Below are 16128 nucleotides of genomic sequence, written 5' to 3' on the forward strand. Positions count from 1 at the left end.
AGTTCTCCGCCCAAGTCTCCAACCAATCTATATCCCGTTGTATCCTTTGACAATCCTCTTCAATATCTGCAACTCCTCCAACCTTAGTGTCGTCTGCAAACTTACTAATTAATTAGCCCAGTTACATTTTCCTCCAAATCATTTATGTATACTACAAACAGCAAAGGTCCCAACATTGATCCCTGCGGAACTCCACTAGTCACAGCTCTCCATTCAGAAAAGCACCCTTCCACTGCTACCCTCTGTCTTCTATGACCAAGAGCACCCTTCCATTGCTACCTTCTGTCTTCTATGACCAATTACAGTTCTTCATATACCCAATATCTGCCATCACTATCAGTCAGCTGGCAGAGTAAAAGGGGAGGGGGAATTTAATGATGCTTCTTGCATAAAAACTGCATAAAAATAAAACTACCGCAGTCAAAATCAATTTTGTTTTTCAGCTAAACTGCTACCCAGGTGTCAGTTAGAAAGCTGTTGCACAAAATATACTTGAGCGCAGTCCATTTGTGGTAATGTCACCATTAAGATTTTAGCGAGCAAATCTTTTGCATCTATTTGAACTGTAGAAAAATTACAATCTATAGATCGTAATCATAGATTGTCATTTCAAACTTAGGGTTAAGTATCTGAAGAAACAGTTGAAATTGTGTAATGCTGGTGTGACGAACTGATGGTAGTGGGGAATGATTACAGCAAAATGAAGTGATAAATTTAAGACCACAAGACAGTGATATATTGCATAGTATCGAAAGGTATTGACCCAAAGGTAATTTATCCTATGGAGCCATAGGTATCAATGCACTGTATCTGGCTGGGTATGTATGTGTATGACACACAGTCAGAATATAAGAAATAGGAAGAGTAAGCCATTCAATATTATGGCTGATCTAACCTTGGCCTCAATTCCACTTTCCTGCCTGTTCCCCATAACCCTCGACTCCCCCATAGTTCAAGAATCCATCTCAACCTTGAATATATTCAATGATTCAACCTCTACAGCTTTGAGGTAAAGAAATCCAAATATTCACAGCCCTTGAAAGAAATTCCTCATCTCCATCTTAAATGGATGGCCCCTTATTCTGAAACTATGCCCCATGCATGAGGGACAACATTCTCTCAGCACCTACCCCATCAAACCCCTCAGAATCTTATGTTTCATTAAGATTCTCTTATATTCTTCTAAACGCCAAAGAATTTAGTCCCCAGCAGCTTACTAGATGTTTTTATACTAGGGCAATGCAAACAATGGCAGATCCACAATTTTCCCTCCACTTGATTATGGTGGTTGCAAACCATAAACAATGTAGAGAAATGTGCAACGAGCGATCTCAAATTTGACCCATGGGTGCTAAAAATCCACATATGCAGATAGTTTTGTGCTAAGTGTGATGCTGCATGTGGTCAACTAGCCTGCAGACAGCCTTCAAGTTCAGACTGAAACAGCATTAGAGAGCTCCTAACAGGTGTGGAACCCTCTCCCTCTGTTGCATTCTAGGAGAGAAGTGTTGGGGGTGATGGTGGGGAAAGAGAAACAACAGTTACTATTCTGTTGAATAAAGACCTTCAATTTTTCATAAATTTGCAAAAAATATTTAAATGATAAAGTTAGAACAAGAGCAAAATCACACAACAGAAATCAAGTCTGAAATACGCCAGGCCAATTTACAATTCAAATCACTTTTCATCAAGAAATTCCCCAAATTACACCTTCCTTGTCAAATAGGGAAACAAAAATTTGTGTGTGGAAACTAAAAGGAACCCTTCATACCTATTATGGGAATCTCATCAGGATCATACAAGAGCAGCATTGGAAACGACTACAGTATAAATTGATGCAAACAATCAGGCTGTACAACAGGTCGGGAAACAACTCTATTCTGCTGCATTATACACGCATCAGTCAACTTGGAAGGAAAGCTCCATACTTTTGCTAAATATTAAAATATTGAAAATTAGAAGAGCAGTAATCCAAACCAAATTAAATGTAATCGGAATGTCTATGCTCCTGACGTCCAATACAATTATTGTAAACACCATCTAGGCTCAAACCCAGCCCAGGCTAAGTGCTCTTCTGGCAAATTTAAGTGATTTGGAGCCATACCAACTTGCTTCACATACACAACTCCAAACTCACCAATCCGCTACTTATTTAACAATTGCAGAGGCCACATGATCAACTAGTGTGGAAGATAAAAAAAATGAAGCAGATCTACTGATCCAGATGTTAAGTTTTGTTTCCCCTATAAGTGTACAAAAACAGGCATTGGGGAACAATACAGTTTTCCAGTGTTGGCACAGCCCTAGAGTGGTTCCTTTCCTATGCAGCAATTAGGAGCTTGAGTAGTCTCAGATACAGTATCCAAAGAATAGAGGTATAGAAAAATTATTAAATACAATTAAATGGTCTTCCTTCAAAAGGTTAAAAATGTATATACTGCTATATTAAAAAGGCCTGAAATTGCTATAGTGCAAGCAAAAAAGCATCTGCTACAACTTAACACCAAAAGTCAAGGGAAAAGTTCAGAATTAAACACTGATGATTTTACATCTATCATCTGCATTGTAGCAAAACCCAGAGTTGCATGCACAATATCCAGCAGGCTGCAACAAGGCCTACATGTTTCCCATCATAGATGCTGAGACAGTCTCAGTCACCACGATATTCTCTCCATGGTCAAAAAGCACATCAATGCTGTTGCATAGAGTCTGGATGGCTACTAGTGATTTCTCAAATCTACTGTAGTGCAAGTTATTGCCTTCAGGATAGGAAGTATCAAAACAGGGAAACACTGGGGAAAAAATATGTCTCGGTAAAAACAGGGAAAATAGAAGTAAACAGGTAGGAGTCATGTGACACTGTCTTTCAGACAACAATACTGTTATCTGGGTAACCTACATCATGTACTTGTAGACAAAGCTTAGCAAGCAATCAGATTGTACTCTGGGTCAAAGGACAATTCACACCTCAAAAATAAATAAATGGCAGCATTAACCCATGCTGATCGGATTTTTTATTCTCCAACATCTCTGGTCTCCAAATTTAAAAAAGCAAAAGCTTGTTTACTTGTGTTCTTGTCAATTATGAAGGCAGCTTGCCAATTGATAAAGCAATGACTATAAAAACTTAGAGGCTAATATTTTAACACATCACTGCTCTGCAAGTTGACAAATTACCAACAATTACCAACAACCTTCATTCAAGTTTCCTTTTAAGAGGCTCTGCCTTCAAGTAATGCATGTACCATACATTGCATCAACGTACATCACGTTCCAAACATGAAATGGTAATAAAACTGAAGATGTCATGGACAATTTTAAAGGTATTACTTTTTATTGCCGGTGATTAAATATACTTATGTGGATGTGTATACTTTTTATTCTGAGAGTGATTGAGTCAATATAGATAACCCAGCAGCAAGCCTTCATATATAAAAAATGAAATTAGTTTACTTCTCACATACTTACCCTGAAGGTTAATGAAAACGTGATGTGTCTCACTCACACGTGTCACAAACGTGTAATAATATTACAGATTTTAAGGACAACTGTTTTAAAGGCATATTACTGTTTTCAAACCTTTACATTGAGCAAAACGCCTTTTTTAAAATGGCAGTATGGACAGACAACATGGCACCTTTATTTGTTTGTTTGTTCAAACCTTGTCAGACTAATCTCTGGAGCAGGCTAGGAAGAGTCATTAAAAAATGCAAAGACGCCCCCCTTCAGGGATGTCCACTGAAGTCCAAAATTTGTGAAAACCCCTTTTACTTCTGAGGGAGCAGCAGACATGGAAGGACAAAGGAGACGAACATAATTAATTTCTTTGCCTGGTGGAACAATGTTTCATCAAAATTAACATAGCAGCCATTTTATGTTTTGGAACTGCATAAAGTCATTTGAGAACAGAGAGTGTGTGCAGAACCCCAGGAAGTACTCTGAGAAATATCAGCGGGGAATCTTGGCCAAGGGAGGTCAAAGACGAAGGTATTAAGAAATCAACCGCTGTTTTGCTGAAAGAGTCCAGGCAATCTGCAAGTGCTGTAATTGCAGAATTAATGAGGAATAGAAAAAACACTCTCTCCCCCAAATTCCAGCTGACATGTTCAGTCCACCTGAAAAGGCAAACTGAATAGTCGACTGCAGAAGCCATCACAGCTGCTAAACCAAACCTCAAGTTTCTTTGGAGAGGAGGAACCCAAGCAACTGGCCCGCAATGATATCTCAGACTGATTTGAGATCTCATCTTTAAGTATCTTTTTATCTTTATCTGCTTTTAAACTTTGTATCTGTATTTTATAGTTAAAAACTATCACTTTTACTTAAATGATTTTCAGCAGTAGTTTTGTAATAAAAACTAACCTTTATCTTGTTTAAGACTAACGCTGGTCCGCTGGGTTATTTTTAAATCGCACCCCACAAATTAAAAAGGGCTACGTATAAACACAAATTCTTAACCTCACAGATCACTTTAAAACCTTTTTCATGGTCGTGACATGACTCACCCATACTATCACACATACAAAAACTAGGAACAGATTAAGGTAAAACAGCAATTATAAAAATTGAATATTTTCTGTCTCGATTTTGGTGCAGGCCTGATGTTTCACAGTTGAGATGTTACTTCAACTGGAATGAAGGTCTTGAAAATGCAGAGATTTCTCAGTAGTTGTGATGGTTCCTAGAGTTGATCTGCCCAGAGGTTGCTTTCACAGGTAGGCTTGAAGATGAAACCGTTAGAGAGAGGGGCTTAGTTTCTTTTTCAAGATACTGTAGATAGTTACTTTGCTGCTCAATTGGCTGCAACAGTTGATGTCTTTGCCAGTCGGACCCTCTGATGGAATTCTGGCTGCATTTCTGAAGACGTCTCTTAAAAGCAGTTTGAATTTTCTGCTATATCTTTAGCAGGGAGTCAAGAAGGTCACTATCATGTGACCTCAGTGTCAAACCATGGCCCCAAATAAGGGATTGTGATAATTTAATTAACAATCTAAAGTCTTCTCCTACCTGTTTTTTTTAAGGTGACTAAAGCCTTTAGGTTTGACAAGACAAATTTTCATTTTTATAATGAAGATGGAGTTTCATTTAAATCCTGGTCAAAACCACAGTCAATATCAGAAAAAGTATCTTTGCCCTCTTGAGAGACAAGATCGTTTAGTCCACAAAACTGTCTGGTAGTTCTGAGGAACCATCTTAAATTCCAGTTTTATTTATTTTAAAATGTAATCTTTAAAAATATCTTTAAAAATTTGTAATACTGTCATGCAGGTACTTGTCATGACACAGGGCTCTTCTGGCTATTTCCCTTCAAGCAGTCTTTCCAAACCAGGAACAATATTTTTTTCATTTTTCTTCGCCCTTGCTCTTCTGAAGTGCTCATGAATTAGTTTGACTGTCATTAGCTCTCCAGTACCAGAATAAATAATGTAACAAAATGCAAAATTTGATTGGTTATCTCGACTTAGCTCCTTTTCCTCATTCGCAATCCCATAAAACTGATCATGGGGACCAATAGGACTCTTGCCATCAAGCACTTGGGTGAATTTCGGGTTAATCAAACGTGAGCATGTAGTCTTCAAAAACCAACCTCTATTGAAGATACTTTGAATCATATGCAGTGTACTGGAGAAAAAAAGCTGTCCTTCCAACTGTATATCTAGGCCACAATGGATAAACCTGCAAATGCAGGAGAGGAAGGGGAATGAGAATTCCCAGGCTGTCTAATTACCTGGTGCGTCCACAATGCAAGGTAATGTAGTCATTTCTATTTGTTTGAGCAACCTTCCAAGAATAATCTCCCTTCAGCAGTGGAAGATTGCATATTGTATTGTTATGGCTTCAGAAGCTTCCCCACCCATCAAGAAAGCAAATTTTAAAAACATTAGTACGGACAATGACAGGATCTGGTGATTGCTAGATTTGAAGCTATATAGGGAGGTTATTAACAAGCGTTTAAAAAAACTGCAAAATGCACGAAGAGATTGCAAAGTGGATGAAGGAACCATCTGTTGCAAGCGATAACTATGGCTAAAAATTAGCATGTTTACAAGGAACTAATTCTAATCTACAGGAAAACAAAAAAAACTTGTCAACAGGCTGGAGACACCAAAAAACTGGCGTGTTCACAGAAAGATTGTCACTAGGCGTGTTGTTGAATGTACAGGTACGCTGCACCTGGGACAATGTCCTTCAATATCTGATCCTTCAAATTCAGACCAATATCAGCAAGAGATTAATAACCACCACTGCTTCTCCCTAGGGTATTATATAGATCAACTACTCTCTCCAGACAACTCAAACTTGGAAAGAAATCTATAATTGCACAGCTGGATATTTTTCTTCCATTCAGCTGGATATGTGAAAATTTCAGACACCCAATGCATTTCACTGAAATCACAGTGATAAGACTGCACTTTGAAACCTAGGCCCCCGGTATCCTCTGGAGCAGGGTTTTGGAATTGGGGGGTGGGGGTGCAGTTATGATCAGAAAACCTGGAAGGGCGCGTTCCCCTGAATACGGAGGAGTTTTAACCTCAGTGTGCATGTTTCTTTTAAAAAATGATCCATAGCCGCAAGTTAGTCTGACTGACAGGTTTATCTGTTCACCATGGGGAAGGCTGCAGACAATGTTGCAGCCCAGGATTGGGGTGGTCTTGTGGTTGTTGGATTCCTGCTTTAAATGGCATTTTAACCTTTCATCTGAACCAAACCCAGTTGTTTTGCAACCACTGTCTGTGGTAGCAGAAATAATTCAAGAAAAAGTTCTATGCGAAATAAACTTGTGCCAAGAAATGAACCAAAAGAGAACTGCTCATCAGCTTTGAAGATGAACCTTCTTTTCATTTGTGTTCATGAGAATGGCTATTAGTCCTGTCCAGATTCCAGTCTTCACCACAAAGTTTCATTATTACTGAAGGAGTTGTGCGAATTTGCCACGCTTTGCCAAGAGCTTGAGAAAACCCAGTATTCACCCCTCCTGATGATGACTGAGAAAGCATAAAGAAATGGAAATTGAAATAAATCATATACCAATCAGAAACCTCTGCTTAAATTCTTCCAGTTGTTCATTAGAAACAAGGATAAGTTATGTTCAATTTAAGTTCCCATCCAACATCTTCTGAACTTTCCAAAGTAGGTCACAGCCTACCATGGCCAGGTTGTCATGGATTGGGATTTCCCAGGGCCTTTTATCTCATACAAAATAAACTTTCTGAAGAGTACGCGAGACACCGAACTACATTTTCCATCATTCTAGGAAGTGAAAATACTAACTCTAGATCACTTTGCATTAGTACAGGTTCTATTAAAAAAATTACTGAAACAAAGAAAATGTTACTCAACAGTGGTTGGTCATAGAAAAGGAACCATGATTGAGACACCCTTCTTTCAGCTCCTTTTCATGAAACCTCAAACCACCCATTAATGGAGTCACCGCAAAAAAAACATACGCCAGCTCATTCAGAAAGCCACATCCTCTATGTTGGTAATCATCACCTTTACAATAACCATCCTTTACATTTCACAACCACCCACAACAATTCTGAAATCCTACAAACCAACTTGTCAAATCAGAACTTCTCATTCGTACCAGTTGTGGGAAAGCATGAAAACAAAAATTGCTTCTTTAGTGTCTCATCCCTTCTCCTAAGGCATTGGCGGCATGGTGCGTGAATCTGCTCAGGGCCCAATGAAATTGTATAGCGTGCACAGCTTTAAAATCACACCTATTCTGAAGTAAATGCGGAATGAAGCTGCTGCCAAGTCTGTGCCAATGAAGCTACAATCAGCTGAGATGTACGACAACAGTGCAATTTTGTTTACAATATAATTTTCCCTAGAGATGAAATTACTTCTCAAAACAGGAACTTGCAAGCCAGAATCTTTGTATAACCCCATGAAAGTACAATTGAAATGGATCCAACAGCAGGATCTTGTTTGTAGTCCACCAATACTATTAAAATTCGGAGCTCAATGGTGAGAGTTCACATTCTCTCTCTCCCCCACCCACCCATGGTGCTGAGGTTAGTATTAACCCATTCAACATCTGAAAAGGATAATTATTAATTTGAGTTGGTACTCAACCACTAAATTTTATGAATTGCAAAAAAGTTTTTTTTGGGTCATGGTATAATACAGATGCATAAATGACCTAATATTTCAGTTCACCAACTCTCTGAAAGCTATTCTCTGGAAGGGAGGGACAGGGGATCACTGGTTTGGGAGATCTCACTCCTGATAGTGAGCGAGCAGGTGGATGCTGCTCGGAATTAGACATGCAAGACAGACCTAGGCTCCTTGACTGTGCCCATGTTCAAAGCTGATCCTAATAAAAAAAGGTTGATGTGCAGACTGGGGGCTCCAGAAAAAAAAAGCATGATTCCAATTCGGTAACACTCCAGCTAGCTAGATTCTGTCACTAGTGAAGGTCTAACTGAGGTGTTGACAGAATAGTTTCACAGAAAAAAAAATTCTTCCAAGGGAGAAAAGACCTAAGCACTTTAAAAAGAGAGCTATGCTCAATTATGTAGAATTTTACAGCACAGAAACAGGCCATTTGACCCAACAGGCTGATGTGCCATTCAAGTCTCCTCTCACCTTACTTCATCATACCCCACTGTTTTTCCTACATGACGATAGCCACTAAAACACTTGATAGGCTATTAAGTGCTTTGGGGCGTCCCATGATCAAGAAAGATGCTACGTAAATGCAAGTCTCTTTCTTGGGGGCTGCCAGATGACTTTTTTCATGTTTCTGTCAGTTATTTTTGAACACATTAAGAGGCACAAACAAAATTCACTGATTTCACAGCTACTGATTTCACAATAAATTCTTATTTAGCTCCAGTTTCAGGAGCATAATTTATCAATTGGTCCCTTTCCTATTGAATACAAGAGGTGACTGATGTATGCAATAGAAAATTTAAATATGTGCAGATTATTCAATAAACTTATCGCAGCCCGGGAAAACCTCAGGGAACTAGCCAGAACTGAGTCATTGTTCACCCATAAAGTGAGAAAAAGAACAGGCCAGCTAATGCTACCATTGTTTGTTTCCTCACTTATTGATCAACCTGGCGTGTTACCATGAGTCAGCTTGTTAACCATGAGTCGATGACGTCATCTGCACCAACTTCAATAGAACCCTCATAGAATGGTGACGTTCAGCCATTTACTCTTTCACCAGAAATTTCACCCTCTACTGCCAAGGTTGCAGGAAATCAGCCCCTCGTACTGTTTCCACAGGCAACTTTAACAATGCTGCAAAACGGTTTTGAGTTTCACACAGAAGCAAGGCGGATTGGAGTGACACTGCTTCCTCAGGGGCAGGGATGCACAACAGCCATCTTCGCACATGGTTGGGGTTAAACTCAATTTGGATTAAAATACCATGGTACCAACACAACAACTGTAGCGTGAAAGCACCATACACAGCCTTCCTTCCCATGAATTTTGTTTTAGGCTAGAAGTTAAAACAATCTTTAATAAATTTAAATGTTCAGCAGGGAAAGGGGAATTCAGTGTATGGTGATCAAGTTTTCCTGCACCATTAGGGTTCCCTGCATCCTACGTTAAACGTACCATTTTCAATTTGAAGCCACAGCAAGGCAGAAGAGACAAAGATAGAGCTTTTCTGTCTAATACAATCCCCCCACTACTGATTTGACATTACCACTTTAATGACACATTCAATCAGTAGAGTAGAATTAGACGCTTTATGGAAAAGTACAGCAACATAATGGATACATTACAAAACACACAAGAAGCGGAGTACAGAAAGAAATGGTGTGGAAGAAACAGGAGGGAAGAAAGGCTACAGAAATGTGAAACAGAAAAATCTTTAATTCCCCCACACTGAATAAAGTTAAAGATACATTACATAAGAGAATGAAATAATAAGCAAATTTATTAAGAGACAATGGTTAAAAAAAGTTAATCACTGAGAAGATGTAATTTTTGCAGAGCAGCACTTTTTCTACTCAATTCGAACTTGAAATTTTAAAACTCTAGTTCTCCCCCTCCACACCCTATCTCCAGTAAGATATAGCCTGAATCTTGGAATCATTCATTTTGAATTCATTCAAAAACCAGTGCAGCATTTGAGCACTGTACAGCATCTTTATATCAAGGCTACCTAACCACAATCAGATCTAGGGCACAAAACATTTCTGGGGGGGCATTATCTTGAAAGACAGTCATTGAATGTTTGAACCTATGGGGGAGTGAGGGACAGTGGGTGAACAGCTGCTTTCTTTTGCACTTCGTGGGACAAAATTGTTTCTTCACAAACATCTGGATTTGCTGCATGATTTAATGCTTGATACATGGCAGTGTCAATTTATTCTTGTATTGAGAGACTCTGCAAAAGCTTCTGCAAAAAAAAACTTTCCAACAAAGGAGGGATCATCCAACTGGGACACTTAATCGCAATACTGTACTCCACTAATCCATCAGTACTGTACCAACAGTCTGATCCAATTAAATCACATCGCTGCAGTCAAAAGGTTACTGCAGGTCAAGCTCCATTTCCATTGCCTATATCAGGTAGTCGAGATGCTCTCCCATTATTGGAATCAATGTTTTCCCAGGTAGTACATTTTTGCTGTTTATCATCACTGCCAATAGCTAATTTTTCTTGCCCTCTAGCAATATCATTTTGCGGTATTTGTACATAAACCAAATTTAAAAGTTCTCCAAAGGACAATGAAATCCTAATTCAAATTACTATCAACACCAGAGAAAGAAACCAATTAAAAAGTAAAAACAGCTGATTTGTTCCAGTACAGGTACTACACCATCCATCTACCCAACACAGAAAGGACCTGGTTTTTGCCTTGGAGAGCATGTTATTCATTTGTGGGCTGGAACAGAGAAACTCATGTACAAGTTTTAACGGATGCTTTTAGAAACTGCTGCAATTTGCTCAAGGCTTCATAAATTGACTAAAATGTTTAAATCTGGAGTCAACTAATGTTAACAATGTGGGAGCACCTGAATTTTAAGCACTTACTGGGTGGGAGACTTCACCTTCCCAGCTTGAATGGCTATCTGCATTACAATTCAACAAGATAGAACACTGTGGTGGAGCAAGATCTTTTAGTGAACTGATGGGGCAAGGATCCAAAGTGAGGAAAATGGCCCAGTTTTTTAAAGGAACAGAGTGAGGAGAAGCAAAGGTGATGGTTGTGGGGACAAAACCTACTTAAAACGTATAACAGAAGTGCACCTTTCAGTAATATACAGCACAGGCAATCAGCTGATTGAAATATGGCCTGTACTTAGTCCCAGGGAGTTATTGTACATGTGTGTACAAGCCTCTGGTTACAATCTTTTGAATCATGTTACGTTTGGGAAAAAGTGGAACTTTCTTTTTTAAAAATCACTTAGTGCATTGTTAAAATCCAGACATTTGTAACCATGCTACTCTAGTCTACTCTCCTTTTCTAGAAATGCCTTTTAATATCCAAGTTAAAAAAAGTTTCATTTAGATCAGAGAAGCTGACTAACAAGTTTACAAGGATCACCATGTTAGGCGTTTGAAAAACATTCAAATTCATGTCCCTCATATGGACCTGCCAAATGAGAAATTATACTGCGGATTCGCAGAGTCTAAATGGATTGACAAACTCACGGAATTGTTACATCAAGGGGTCTTCAGTTATAGCTACATAACTCTGCTGACAAAGCTCAACAATAGTAGTTTGTAGATTACCTCCCCAAGCAAATTACAACACCTAGTTTTGAAATTTCACTCAACTGGACTCTAGTATGATAGTCCATTGCATTCCACAACACGTAGCAAAGAGATGGAGTCCGATATATTATTTTTATTCTTTCACAGAACATGGGCATCACTAGCTAAGCCAGCATTTATCGCCCATCCCTAATTACCGTTGAGAAGGTGGTGGTGAGCTGCCATCTTGAACTGCTGCAGTCCATGTGGTGTAGGTACACCCATAGTACTGTTAGGGAGGGAGTTCAAGGGTTTTGGCCCAACTCATTAGCCTGTTATTGCCCATTCCGGCACAAAGATAGGGAATTTAATCACTTCTCAAAAGGGAGAAAAATACTTGTGCCATCCAACCCATCATTACTCTCTTGCAACCAACCTACATTTGAATTTTAGGTCTTTATATAAGCCCATAGCTATCCTTGGTGCCTCTGGGAATTCTTGGAAGGATCCATCAAGGCGTACATCACTGCCTCTTTACCAACTGATCCATCCTGCCCGTTTGCTAACTTTCCTGCACAGCACGCTGCCAGGAGGCTGGCCCCTTCAACCTCTGTTCCGTTTGCTTATTCCATCCACCACTTGTCCTTTGAGCTCTGCCAATGTCAAATCAAATCAACAAGTCACCTGCTATACATATTCCTTCAAACTGTTCATTCACTTGTGAATGAGGCACTTGTCATCCACGATCTGATAAGTGATAATTGCACTGACATCTTTGCTTTGATTGAAACTTGCGTCATGGGTGGCGACAACTCAATTACTCTCATGAACCCTGCCCACGTGGCCATGATGGTGGTATGGATCTCATCAAGTCCCATCATTCTCTCTCTCGAAGACCTTCGAATACTTGACCTTGATTACACCCTACTCTACTTCCAAGTTGTCAAACATTGACATGATGAAATTCCTCGAATCTTTCACCATTCATAACCTTGTACACATCCTTCAAATCTCACTTCATTCTGTGCCTGCTCTGAGGGGGTGGGGGGGGTATATTCTCTAAACCATGTATAATTGTACTTTCAACTCCCAACTACCTAGCTTTTGGCCCTCAATTCACCACTTCTACAACTGTCCATTTGCTAAACAACTCTCACTTTTAATACCCTTGCCCTGAGCATATTCCAGTCATATGTCCTGATATAAACCCTATCTTTGCTTTCTCATGCCCAAGTGATTTGAGCACAGCTGCCACACATTTCTTGTTTAGCCAACCACCAGATCAACTGCTATTGGCGTTAATCATCTCTGCCAAAACCACCCATTATTCCAAAAACATCTGAGAAGGGAAGGTAATCCAGTTTCTTTTGCTCACTATCAAAGATATCTTTAAATCCCACTTCATCTGCCCCCACCCCCGATAAAGCATGAGGAGCTCGTAAACTTTGTTACAGGACTGACACCATCTGTTCAGGTACCTCCAAACCAAACTCTTCCCTCCTGATGCGTGTTTTTCTGCAGTTTCGCTCACATTTGCGTGCCTTCTTTGAACTCATCTGGTCCACTGAAACCTGCCACCTCCCTCCCCCTGACCCCCATTCCAACTAAACTGCTGACCACCCAACTTCCCTTCTTTCCCCAACGCCAGCCAATATTATAAATGGTTCCCTCTCCTCTGGTACTGTCATACGCCCTTCTAAATCTGCCATTTATCATTTTACTCAAAAAATTATTCATCCAACTAGGTCCCACATTCTCAAATTTCCTTCATAACCCCTCCATTTCTCACTTCTCTAAGAGGTTCCTTGGCCAATTCTTTAACAAAGCAAACCAATTACACTTTCGTGAAGTGCCATGGGACATTTAGTTGAATAGGAAAGGTGCTTATCTAAATGCAAGTTTTTAATCCATAGTTGCAGCATGGCAAGTTGGACATCCAACAATAATCTCCCTCCTGGAGAAGTCAAGTCATATTAAATTCCAAAATTTGGTATTACAAATACTAACGGCCACTTACATGCTTTCGTAATTTTGTTTGAATTTTCCCCACTTATGAATCAAGGAGGGGGAAATTAGATCCAGCGTTACTGTTGGAGTTATCCCAAGTAAACAGAGGATTACCAACCTCAAAGGATCAAACCAAGTTTTTTTAAATGTAGCAACTATTATACCTACCTTCTGCAAAGGAAGTACCATGAATGCTCCACCGCCACTTGCATCTACAATTACTGCCACAAATTTGGGATTTACAGCACAGAATGAGCTATCCCAGGTAACCCTGGAGACTCGGATGTCATCATAGCACTGGTCGTTTTTCACAGCTTGTCCGAAGACGTGCCGAAACTTGCTCTGTCGTACAACCCTCCGTTGTTGCATCTCTGCAAGAATGTTTTAAAAAACATGTGTTAATACCATACTGTCAATAGAAATGCCCAGTTTAAGCAGATGGAAACATTTCCAGTGGACTTTAGTGGTGTCATGGTGGGTGTAGGAAATTTTCATGCAGACAAGCTGTGGCTTCTAGCTCTTCCTGCTCCAAACTAGGATTGCCATAATTATAACGCTTATATGAAATGTTTGCGCTCTGCTCACTTGCACCGCAAAATAACATGCATAAGTGTAGCTTCTGCCTTTTCAAAGTCAAGTTGGGTTATATCTTGCCCCTTAGTCTCTGAGAAATTATGGACATCTTCGGATTTGGGGTCATCTACAAATTTTGACACCACTCCTTCCAGGCCTTAAATCCAAATCATTAATATACAGTGAACAGAAGCAGCCCTAAAATTGAATCCACTTCCAATAACTTTAAAAAAACTGCCCTATTTCTTCTTTTCAATTAACCTTCACCAGTAATCTCCTGGGTGGCAAATTATCAAAGGCTTTCCTAAAAGTCCATGCACAATATCCACTTTATTTCCGTTTAACTCCTACCATCACCAAAAGGTTCTATGAGGTCCGTCAAAGCTCAATCATTCTTTCTGAAATCCAAGTTGATTACAGCAAATTATGTCCTTTGTCTCAATATGTGGTGATTTCATTAAAAGGCTCTAAAATTTTCCCCCACCACAGAAACTAAGCCTACTGGCCTGCAATTACCTGGATTAGGCATCCCCCTTCTTAAATATGGGAATTAAAGTGGCCGCTCTCCAGACCACTGCCTCACTCAATGGAGGCCCGAAATGCATTTCCAGGAGCTCTGCAATTTCCTCCCTCATGTCTCAGAATGCATCTAATTAGGCCTGGATGCTTTGACTTCTTTGAACTTACTTATATATTACTCATCTCATGGTCAACCATTCATTATGCAACTTCCTAACCAACATCCTTTCATTTAGCAAGCACTGGTGCGAAGTATTTACTAAAAACCTTGGCCAGTTTTTGAACAGCAAATTCTGAACATTGGGAGTAAAAAATTCTCTAAAAATAAGCTTCAGGTTTAAATGAAAAAGGGCAGTATCTTCAAAAAAGGTTTTGACGAGCCTTTCTTTCCCTTGGAAACGAACTCCACTGGGAGGTCCTTACAACCACGAAAGGGTTTGATAGGGTAGATGCGGAGAAGATGCTTTCACTTTGGTCTGCTGGGCAGACCAAAACTAGGGTCATACATAAAAGCCAGTCACTGGTAAATCCAATTAAGAATTCAGGACAAACTCTTTTTACTAATATGCTTGCAAAATATTTTACTGTTTCTTTTGACGTTTTTGAATCATTTTCCTTATGCTTAGTTTACCTATCCTAACCCTTTATTTCCTCATTCTATTTTCTCCACCACTGTTCTTTTAGTCTGGATTGGTCCTTTTCAATTCTCATTGGATTCTTCTACTTATCCCTTTAAAACGAAGTCATCTTTCTTTAAATGAAATATTCTTCTGTAGTTTTGCAACTAAAATTCATCTCACTGTTACATTACACTTCCACGTGCCAATTTCTTCCTCCACCTCACCTCAGTTACCTCATTCATCTTCCCAAAGTCTATCCTAATTCAATTTGGTGTTTTAGTTTTTGTACTGACTTTTTCCATTTTGAGTTGGATCTTAAGCCTCACCATACTCCCAAAATGCTCATCCATATTTAACTCAATACCTGGTCTGATTATTTATAACCAGCACTAGCAACATCTCCACACTTCTGGGCTCAATGTACTGCTTTAGTAAGGAGCCCTGCACATATTTCAGGGCTTCCTTTCTATCTGATAATTGAATCTCCCAGAAGAGGTATTGCTCATGATCTCTGGCTGCAGGTTTCCTCTTTCATTTCCTTTCCACAACTTGGATATCTGTAGTATCCCTAATAACACAAGCTCCTTTTACTTTGCATTCATCATATTGACTCGGTAATGCTTCCTTGTCTACATCAATCTTCTACAAGCATATTCCATCCTTTTACCAATGTTTCCACTCCACCTCTCATCTTTTTCTATCACTCCTGAATAGTTCCAAAGGCATTTATTTTCCTTT

The 16128-nt window shown here is 39.4% G+C and overlaps 1 protein-coding gene across 8 annotated transcripts in view; it reads right to left on the reverse strand.

Annotated features, from left to right (window-relative positions):
* LOC144687851 (coronin-1C-like) overlaps positions 1-16128 on the reverse strand; it is a 181055-nt gene that overhangs the window by 94758 nt on the left and 70169 nt on the right. For all 8 annotated transcript variants that reach the window (XM_078554383.1, XM_078554389.1, XM_078554384.1 and 5 more), the window contains one exon: positions 13847-14049. In XM_078554383.1, the coding sequence (XP_078410509.1) occupies positions 13847-14049 (203 nt within the window). The remainder of the gene's footprint in view (positions 1-13846; positions 14050-16128) is intronic.

This window comes from Cetorhinus maximus, chromosome 12 (assembly GCF_964194155.1).
Source record: "Cetorhinus maximus chromosome 12, sCetMax3.hap1.1, whole genome shotgun sequence".
Taxonomy (NCBI): domain Eukaryota; kingdom Metazoa; phylum Chordata; class Chondrichthyes; order Lamniformes; family Cetorhinidae; genus Cetorhinus; species Cetorhinus maximus.